Source organism: Pelophylax lessonae (assembly GCF_965119305.1).
Source record: "Pelophylax lessonae genome assembly, chromosome: 13".
Taxonomy (NCBI): domain Eukaryota; kingdom Metazoa; phylum Chordata; class Amphibia; order Anura; family Ranidae; genus Pelophylax; species Pelophylax lessonae.
In genome coordinates this window covers 14,551,898-14,562,804 of record NC_138780.1, presented here as the reverse complement: position 1 = coordinate 14,562,804, position 10,907 = coordinate 14,551,898, and the positions used below count along the sequence as shown (strand labels likewise).

Sequence of the window (10,907 nt, the reverse complement as noted above, 5' to 3'; positions counted from 1 at the left end):
TGGTATCAGTGGGAGGAATAGTGTCCCATCATTGGTGTCAGTGGGAGGAACAGAGTCTCATCATTGGTATCAGTGGGAGGAATAGTGCCCCATCATTGGTGTCAGTGGGAGGAACAGTGTCCCATCATTGGTGTCAGTGGGAGGAACAGTGTCCCATCATTGGTGTCAGTGGGAGGAATAGTGTTCCATCATTGGTATCAGTGGGAGGAATAGTGCCCCATTATGGGTATCAGTGGGAGGAATAGTGCCCCATCATTGGTGTCAGTGGGAGGAATAGTGCCCCATCATGGGTATCAGTGGGAGGAATAGTGTCCCATCATTGGTATCAGTGGGAGGAATAGTGTCCCATCATTGGTGTCAGTGGGAGGAATAGTGCCCCATCATTGGTATCAGTGGAAGGAATAGTGCCTCATCATTGGTGTCAGTGGAAGGAATAGTGTCCCATTGGTATCAATGGGAGGAATAGTGCCCCATCATTGGTGTCAGTGGGAGGAACAGTGTCTCATCATTGGTGTCAGTGGGAGGAACAGTGTCCTATCATTGGTATCAGTGGGAGGAATAGTGCCCCATCATTGGTGTCAGTGGAAGGAATTGTGCCCCATCATTGGTGTCAGTGGAAGGAATAGTGCCCCATCATTGGTGTCAGTGGGAGAAATAGTGCGCCATCATTGGTGTCAGTGGGAGAAATAGTGCGCCATCATTGGTGACAGTGGGAGGAACAGTGCCCCATTGTTGGTGGCAGTGACAGGACCTTTGCCCCACTGTTGCTGATGTGAGGGGGGGGGGGGCAAATAAAAGCAAGCAAAGGGCCCCATCTGGCCCCCGGCCACAGTTTGGAAATCACTGATCTAGATTATTAAATTTTGTAAGACAACGTTGAAGACCCACTTGCCTTTGAGTAATCAATATCCGAATAAACATGTTCAGTTTGCTGGGGGTCCTCACTGATAGAGGGTAATCTGTCCTTCCTGTTCCATTTCATCCTCGTACTAAACAAAAAAAGCACAAAATATTCATGAAGAAACTTGATGACCTTAATTTTTAAGTCTTTTAGTTTTATTATTAAGTCAAAATAGCATTTAACGGTAATGTGTGGTGGTTCTCTGTGCAAATTATTTCCATTTTTTCTCTTTTGAGTAGTTCTTAATAAAAAAAAAAAAGATCAAACACAATCTTTCTTTTTAATCAAGTAAATGAAAAATATTGCATAATAATATTTTTTTATTATTATTTTTGGGTAGAGAGTGGTCACCTGGGACGACAAGATCTGATTGGCAGAACCATCCCCTGATTTACCTGGGGCTCATTATCTCATTCATCGGTCACATGATCACCTTGTATCCTCTGTGTACTTATATATCACTGAACCTGTTATTTTTCCATTATGACTAATTGTCCTGAACTCTTTCTTATTGCTTCTCTTGCAATGTTTTGTAATAAAAATTAAATGACATAATAAAAATAATAAAAAAAAAAAAAAAAAAAAAAAAAGAAAAGATGGTAAACGCTTACCAGTAATTGTGTTTCTTCCACAAATAGAAAACGAATGCAATGATAGCAAGTAGGAAGAAACAAGTGAGAACGGCAACGATTATGATTTTCAATTTGCTTTCTGTAATAAAAAAAAATAAATAAATAAATAATTAATTAATTATTAATTAATTTATAATACCATACTGGAAATAACTAAGAAAAACATTGAGTTTTTCTTGCTATTTTTGGGTTGCTATTTTGAGCTTGTCACAGATTCCAATAAGTCCCCCCCCCGTACACGGACCCCCCGACAAACACCGAGACACAGTTGTGGGGGAAGAGGCCTTTGTTCTCATCAACATGGGGACAAGATGCTTTGCTATGGGGGTTGCCTCTTGCAAAGGAACCCAACCACTTTGAGCGCATGTGACCTGACATGGTTCGGGAAGGGGATTGTCATGCTGATCTCCTCCCTTTCTTGGGCTGTACTCTCAGATAAGGGATTTTATGGCATTTCAGAGGGGGAGAATCTCATTCTTTTCTCTTGATCTTTGCATGGAAGCGAGGGTTTCGAGTGTGTGTGTGTGTGTGTGTGGGGGGGGGGGGGATTTTTGCTGGAAGAGGGGATTTGGAGTATGTTGGGGGAAGGGGGGGATTTGTGCTTGGAGAGACAATTTGAAGGGTAGAGGATTTATGCTAGGAGGGTGAAGATTATTTTTGGGGGGGATTTGTGCTAGTAAGGAGGATTGGGTGTATTTGTGCTAGGGGAGGAAATAAGTGGGGGTCATTTGTGCTATGATGGGTGATTGGGGGAGGAACATTTTTCCTGGAAGGGGGGATTTAGAGTATTTGGGGGTAGGGGGGTTATTTGTGCTTGGAGATTAAATTTGAAGGGTAGAGGATTTATGCTAGGAGGGTAAAGATTATTTTTTTTTTTTTGGGGGGGGGGGGGGATTTGTGCTAGTAAGGATGATTGGGAGTATTTTTGTTAGGGGAGGAAATTTGTGGGGGTCAATTGTGCTAGGATGAGTGATTGGGGGGACTATTTGCTGGAAGAGTGGATTTGGAATGTGTGTGTGTGTGTGTGTGTGTGTGGGCGGGGGGGGGGGGGTTTGTGCTTGGAAGGGACATTTGAAGGGTAGAGGATTTGTGCTGAGGGGGGAAGATTTTTTTGGGGGGGGGGGGGAGATTTGTGCTAGTAGGGATGATTTGGAGTATTTGTGCTAGGGGAGGCAATTAGTGGGGTTCATTTGTGCTTGGATGGGCCATGGGTGATTGGGGGAGTGGAATTTTTGCTGGAGGAGAGGATTCGGAGTGTGTATGTGTGTGGGGGGATTTGTGCTTGGAGGGGAAATTGAAGGGTAGAGGATTTGTGCTAGGAGGAGGAAGATATATTTTTTTGAAGTGGGGGGGGGGGGATTTGTGCTTGGAGGGAAAATCTGAAGAGTAGAGGATTTGTGCTAGGAGGGGAGGATAATTTTTTGGGGAGTGTGGGGGGGGGGTGGCTTGTGCTAGTAAGGATGATTGGGCGTATTTCGGTTAGGGGAGGAAATTAGTCAGGGTCATTTGTGCTAGGATGGGCGATTGGGGGAGGGGAATTTTCGCTGCAAGGGGGGAGTTGGAGTATGTTGGAGGGGGTGGAATTTGTGCTAGGAGGGGAAATTTGAAGGGTAGAGGAAGATTATTTTTGGGGGAGGATTTGTGCTGGGGGCATATGAGGAGAGAGAGGATTTGGGCTTCTTAGGGAGTGAGCATACAGATAAGTTCTCAATGTTTTTTTGGGGGGAGGGGATTTTTGCTGGCACATAATGCTCATACATCTTGGGGGGGGGGGGTGCAATTTGGCATGTTCACCCTGGGCTCTAGGTGACCTTGCTCTGGCACTGCCCTTGGGTTGTCACCTTGACCCATGAATCACTACAAGTGGTCGTGTTGACACACATTGTGCAGGAATGTTCCACCATTGTCACCATCAAGCTGATCTAAAGCAATGAATTGCAGCCAAGTGCATGTAGACATGAAGTGGTTGAAAGAGCCTGTAGGAGATCCTTCTAAGCTCACCATTCTGACAGAAGTCCAGTGGTAGGACGGTTCTGGAGACGCTGGCAGCTGGATGTGAGACCGTACAGGTCCAGCTGGAGTTGGTGTACGGGTCGGCAACCTCTATCATTGACGTCTTCCTAACAGTATTGGTCATAGAATCGTTCCAAGAGATTGACACGTCTTTTTTATCAACGGCGCATGTTAAAGTCACATTACAGGTTCCATTGCGTGTGACGTTGTGATAAATCCTGATGTCCCCGTCCGACAGTTTACCTGCAGAAACAAAATATAAAAGTTCCACTAAAGAATGAGATGTCCTAGATATGGAATCTAGAAATGTTCTTCAGTTTTTTCACTGTTGGGAAAGGTATGGGGCCAAATGTGAAAGGAACTACCGAGACGGCACCCATTGTAAGGCCAAACTACGCGGCAAAAAAGAGTATCATGAGGATAGCCCCTGAGGGCCAAAGATTAACACTGGACAGGACAGTAGGAGCGCCCCCAAAAGTACCTCTTTTTGGAAAGCAAACAACCCCCAAGGAGATCTAATTTTTGCCACTTTTTTTGGAAATGAAGAAAAATTGGGGTATAAACATGGAGCTTGGTAATGGCGCACTAGATACAGAGCATGCTGGTCATACACAGAGGAACAGGAAGGTGGAGGGGATAATGTATAGGTCACATACAGTGGAAGGGTGGAGAGGAAGGGATTAATGGACTGATTTTTTTTGTTGTAGCTGGGGGATTTATAGATGCTGCTAAGGGATTTATTGTTGCACCTGGGGGATTTATTGATGCTGCTAAGGGATTTATTTAAGCGATGCATACTAGCTCATTATGTGTTTCTCTTTCAGGTTGAAAAAAAAAAAAAAAAAAATTTTTGGGTTTACAACCTCTTTAACCACTTAAGCCCCGGAGGATTTTCCTGCTTAACGACCAGGGGGTATTTTGCGATTCGGCACTGCGTGACTTTAACGGACAATTGCGCGGTCGTGCGATGCTGTACCTAAACAAATTTGACGTCCTTTTTTTCCCACAAACAGAGCTTTCTTTTGGTGGTATTTGATCACCCGTGCGATTTTTACTTTTTGCGCTATAAACAAAAAAAGAGCGTACATTTTGCAAAAACAACAATATTTTTCACATTTTTTTATATGAAATTCCCCCCAAAAAAAATGTAAAAATCAAAATTTTTTAACTTTTTCGGCCAATTTGTTTTATGCTACCTATGTTTGGTAAAAAAAAATTGCAAAAAGCGTATTTTGATTGGTTTGCGCAAAAGTTATCGCGTTTACTAACAAAGGGAAAGATTTTTGTCATTTTTGTTGTTTTTTTTTTTAACGTGTAATGGCGGCGATCTGCGATTTTTTTTGCGGTTCTGCGACATTGGGGCGGACAGTTCGGACCCTTGACTGACATTTTTGACACTTTTGGGGTTACCAGTGACATTTCTACAGTAATCAGTGCTATATATATGCACTGTTACTGTAAAAATACACTGGTAGTGAAGGGGTTAACTTTATTTGGGAGGGAGGGGCTGTGTGTGTCCCTAGGGGCGTGCTTTCTACTGTGATTGGCTGTGGCTTGAGCTGTAAGGACACTGATCAACGGATCTACATACTAGATCCGTGTGATCAGTGTCTTTACAGCGAGGAGAATGACAGGTGGCTTGTTTACACAAGCTGCCTGACATTCTCCCTCTCCCCCGCCGATCGCAGAGTGACCGGCGGACATCGGGTCCGCTGGTCACACGCGCGGGGGGGGGGTCCGTGACCGCGCGGGAGCGGGAGCACGCCTCCTCGGGCGCGCGCTCGCTCCCCAGAGCCTCACAGGCGAGCGACGTAGACCTACGTCACTCTGCCTGTGAGGGGCTGACTGCCGCAGTAAATATACTGTGAGCAGTCGGCAAGCGGTTAATGAGCCCACATTGTTCTGTCCGAATGGCTAGATAATTAGTTCAGGTTAATTCTGTTTCTGTATACAATTTTTCATCTGCATATGATAATGTAATCAGGCAACCCCTGACCTGTCTGTGGTAATCTGATCAGGAGGGGGAGGTCCGCACTGTATATAAATTCTGTGTGACTGTTCAATAAAGAGTGATTCCAGTACAAGCTAAGTTGTCGGCTAGCTTTGTATGCGGGCGGCTGGGAAAATCTGGTATATACAGTATGTTCATGACTGCAAGGAAGCTGTATACTGACGGAAGACCACAAGTACAGTGTGGGTCGGCAGTTCCGTAACAGGGGGGGGGGGGGTGGGCAGTACCTGAACCTATTCTCTGAGAAAAAAAAGCCCTGCCAATATGTACAATGGGTCAGTTTTGCTGTTCCTTAAAATTTAACATCAACAGGAAGAATGTTATTCATTTATGCATCCATTTATGTTATCCATGTTATACATTTTATTGATTATGCCTGTGCATGCTCTGGAGTGAAGGACAGGCTCTGGGCACATCTGGGTACAGTGTTCTATGGAATACTCACAATAAGACATAATTACACCTCGACCACACTCTGAATCAGGGTTTCTCAACCAGGGTTCCATGGAACTCTAAAGTTCCTCCCTTCTAGGTGTTCCTTGAGCAATAAGCAATTTTTTCCTCTCAGATAAGTTCCCACTGACACCCCTAATCTTCTTAGCTATCTGTAGGTACTTCTTGTCAATGACCATCACACTAATGTACCATGAGTTGTAGATATAGTCATTATTAATAGGAGTTCATTGAGACCGGAAAGTTATTTCAAGGGTTCCTCAGTGTTGAAAAGGTTGAGAAAGGCTGACCAGCTCCCATACAACTCATTCTGTAGAACTATAGAGAGATAATACGCGGTGACTTACTGTATACGGTGAGGTTATAGATCTGATTGCACTGTTCTTCGTTAACAAAATTTATGTTGGCTGCAAACTCTCCTTGGTCATCTTTGGTCAACTTTGTGATGATTAGTGATCCGTTTGTTCCATTGTAGAGTCTGTTTTTGAACGGACGGGACTTCACCTCCATAGATCCATTGGGCTTGGTCATGGCAATAAGGGTTTTCCTGAAGACCCAAGAAATTTCTGTCACTCCAAGCTTGTCCACTCGTAGAAGAATGTCTTCTGATTCCTGGCTGACCACTTGTTTTATTTCTCCACATTGATCAGTACACAACACATCTGAGAATGAGCGGAAGAATTAGTAGGAGATCGATAGATAGATAAGATACGATACGATAAGATAAGATAAGATAAGATACGATAAGATAAGATAAGATAAGATAAGATAAGATAAGATAGGATAGATAGATAGATAGATAGATAGATAGATAGATAGATAGATAGATAGATAGATAGATAGATAGATAGATAGATAGATAGATAGATAGATAGATAGATAGATAGATAGATAGATAGATAGATAGATAGATAGATAGATAGATAAGATAAGATAAGATAAGATAAGATAAGATAGATAGATAGATAGATAGATAGATAGATAGATAGATAGATAGATAGATAGATAGATACGATACGATACGATACGATACGATACGATGATACGATAAGATAAGATAAGATAAGATAAGATAGGATAGATAGATAGATAGATAGATAGATAGATAGATAGATAGATAGATAGATAGATAGATAGATAGATAGATAGATAGATAGATACGATACGATACGATACGATACGATACGATAAGATAGATAGATAGATAGATAGATAGATACGATACGATACGATACGATACGATACGATAAGATAAGATAAGATTAGATAGATAGATAGATAGATAGATAGATAGATAGATAGATAGAGAGATAGAGAGTTAGATAGATAGATAGATAGATAGATAGATAGATAGATAGATAGATAGATAGATAGATACGATACGATACGATACGATACGATACGATACGATACGATACGATACGATAAGATAAGATAGATAGATAGATAGATAGATAGATAGATAGATAGATAGATACGATACGATACGATACGATACGATAAGATAAGATAAGATAAGATAAGATAAGATTAGATAGATAGATAGATAGATAGATAGATAGATAGATAGATAGATAGATAGATAGATAGATAGATAGATAGATAGATAGATAGAGAGTTAGATAGATAGATAGATAGATAGATAGATAGATAGATAGATAGATAGATAGATAGATAGATAGATAGATAGATAGATAGATAGATAGATAGATAGATAGATAGATAGATGAATTCTATTTAAAAAGGAATTCCCACTTACATCTGTAGAGAGAGGACAGTAGAAGCAGCCAGCAGTACGGAGACATTTCTGATCCTCTGCCTTACTTCTTCATTTTTTATAATTGTACAGCAGGGCTGTGCGCTTCCGTTTAACTGTTTCAAACGGGGAAATAGGACAAAAAAGAAAATACAATGGAAGCTACTAGATGGGAACATGCTCAGTCATCGAAAGGGTGTGAGCCACTTCCCAACGGTTACTCTAAAGATCACAGGAAGCTAATATAAAGACATGTCTCTGAACTTATAATAGCTGCATTTTACAAAATATATTGTTTTAGGATTTATTTGTGAATACCAAACTGGAATAAATAATGTTTCATATGTCTGCTGGAGTCGGAAGCGTAACTAGAACCTTCAGGGCCCCGGTGCAATAAACCATGAAGGGCCCTTCCCTTCCATTCAAGCCTGGGGCTCTTCCCACTGATCCTGGGGCCCTTTAGTCTCGTTGCAGGGCCGTTTATTATGATCCCGCAGTGGGAGCCTTACATAAGTTCTGCAGTGGGCCCCCCTTCCTGCCATCTTGGAGCCTCCCCATGGTGGTGGAATGCCAGGGCCCGGTTGCAAGTGTGACCTTTGTGATCCTGGAAGTTCACCCACTGGTGTCAGTAGTTTTTATTTTCTGGTATTTTAATTGTAATATTTTTTATCATTTTATTTTATTTTTTTACAATGTCACTGACTATGACTCTGTCCATTCAGAAAAAGAAGGAGCTGGTAAATTACATATTTACCGACCCCTTCCTGGTTCTCTATTGTGACACATCCCCTGCAGCAGCCGGCAGGAGAGGGAAGGGAGCACAGTGGGGGGGGGGGGGGGGCAGCACAGTAGTGGGGGGACCAGGGGAGCACACTGGGGCGCAGAGACAGCAGAACACAAGTGAACTGGATAGGAGGAGTGGCAGGGGCAGCATACAGAGGAACCAATCTCCTCCATTTTCCTCCTGCAGCTACAGGAGGAAAAAGGAGGACAGTGATTTCTCTGCATGCTGCCCCTCCTATCCAGGTGTAAAGGGGAGCGGCACAGGCCCCCTGGAGTCCGTAGGGTTCAATATTGAGTTGGCCCAATCTTTGTAGCTATAACAGCTTCAACTCTTCTGGGAAGGCTGTCCACAAGCTTTAGGAGCGTGTCTATGGGAATGATGGCAAACTCATGGCACACGTGCCACAGCTGGCACGCAGAGCCATCTCTGTGGGTATGCGAGAGAGTCTATGGAGTGTCCAGGTTTGGTGGCCCGGTTGCAATTGCAACCCCTCCAACCCCTGTAGTTACGCCCCTGGCCTGATCTAACAATAGCTACAACATCCAAAAGAAGGAAATGCAGTAATGACCCAGATATCTTCTGTTACATCTGTGGCAGCTTCACTTTGCAGGATCAAAGGCGCAACATCAATGTCTTTGTCAAGAAGGTTTTTCTTGCCTACTTTAAAGTACGACTTGGAGACCAAGAGAAAAATTGAGCTCCTCACAAAGTGTGCAAGACCTGTGTTGAAACCTTGCGATCATGGTCGCAATGGTCTTCAAACTATGGCCCTCCAGTTATTCAGGAACTACAATTCCCATCATGCCTAGTTATGTCCGTGAATGTCAGAGTTTTACAATGCCTCATGGGATGTGTAGTTCCGCAACAGCTGGAGGGCCGTAGTTTGAGGATGCTAAGCTGAAGTTTGGTGTGCCAATGGTCTGGAGAGAACCATTGGATAACTGCTCCTTCTGCCTTGTCAATGTAAAAGGTTTCAGTTCTTACATGGTAATATGCATTCACTCACATTGCTATGCAGTCACTCACAACTTTGTGCTACGGCTCATTAAATGTTTGTTTCGTTATTATTGTATATTGTATCTTATCTTATTCTTGTATGTATGCCTGTATAGCTATTCGTATATGAGCAGAAATTTGCTGTTTTTATTGAGAATGCAATATTTGATATCTCAAAAACCTGATGTGACAGACAAAAACTGATGCCAGATTTGGAATCAGCACCCTAAAATTACCTTGAAATGGTTGGAATACCTTATGCCAGAAAAAGTGTGTTGACCAGAGTAATACTTTACATATGGGCGTCCTCGGAATTCCGTATCTTTCACCTGGGCTCAAGCGCAAAAAGAGACAGAATTCTAGCTGGTGATTGCTTTTAAAGTCCACTCAGACACCACCCACATAGACACCCACTGTCTGTTTGACCAATGACAATTCATAAGAGGCCACCCTTCCTAATCCACAGGAAGTATCTCATCTTTCCAGGAAGCATGTTATGGCGCTTTTCCACTGCATGGAACCGAACGGTTCGGCTCGCTTTTGTGCTTTTCCACTGCTGGTACCGCATGGTACGGTGTAGGAACGGTTCGGTACGGCGGGGCTTTTCCACTGCATGGAACCGAACGGTACGGCTCTCAAAAACAGTACCACCTCGATTGTGGTTCCAAGAGGTACCATATCCCACAATCCTTTGCATGCAGTCACTACTAGCCACTGATTGGTCAGAGAATCCCACCCACCCCATTGTTATCCCACCCACTTAACTTTAGTACTACTTTAGTGGAAAAGCAAACCATACCGTACCGTACCGAACCGAACCGTTCCAACACCGTACCATGCGGTACCAGCAGTGGAAAAGCAAACCGGGCCAAGCAGGGCCGAGTAGAGCCGAGCCGGTACTTGCAGTGGAAAAGTGCCATTATAGACCCCACTAGGGGCGCCATCCGTCGGAGAATCACTGTTTTCGACCTGGGTCATCTTTTAGTAACGGCTGGCCTTTGATGTTGGTAAAACCTCCCCAGGAGGTCTTATCTGAGGCTCCTCTACCCCCATACCTCACAACAGGAGGCCTATGTGAGAACATCCTGTGAGGATATGAATTCCCATTTATGACTCCTTGTCACGAATACCCTGCTGGGTAAACTTGGTATGCTGGCATTCCAGGCCAGGTGTAATCAGGTTTCAACCAGTGGCAGTCCATCCATCGGGGGGCGCAGGGTGTCCGGCCCCCTAATATACATGCAGGGCACTGGACGCATGGATTCCAATGGTTTTTTTTTTTTGAAGCACGTGATTAGAGCCAGAGGCTCTAACAGGCTTCAAAAAGGGTGGGCTTGGGGCACAGAGCACCGCGCCCTGAG

At 43.5% G+C, this 10,907-nt stretch overlaps 1 protein-coding gene across 1 annotated transcript; it reads right to left on the bottom strand.

Moving 5' to 3' along the window:
• Positions 1 to 856: 856 nt before the first annotated feature.
• Positions 857 to 7,846, bottom strand: LOC309569799 (SLAM family member 5-like; the record flags this gene model as incomplete). The annotated part of the gene is made up of 5 exons (XM_082275803.1): positions 7,770 to 7,846; positions 6,358 to 6,672; positions 3,535 to 3,789; positions 1,513 to 1,612; positions 857 to 989 (listed from the first exon to the last, which is right to left on the bottom strand). The coding sequence occupies exons 1-5, from the start codon at positions 7,813 to 7,815 to the stop codon at positions 857 to 859; spliced, it is 849 nt and encodes a 282-aa protein (XP_082131929.1). The 5' UTR covers positions 7,816 to 7,846.
• Between the last annotated feature and the right edge of the window lie 3,061 nt (positions 7,847 to 10,907).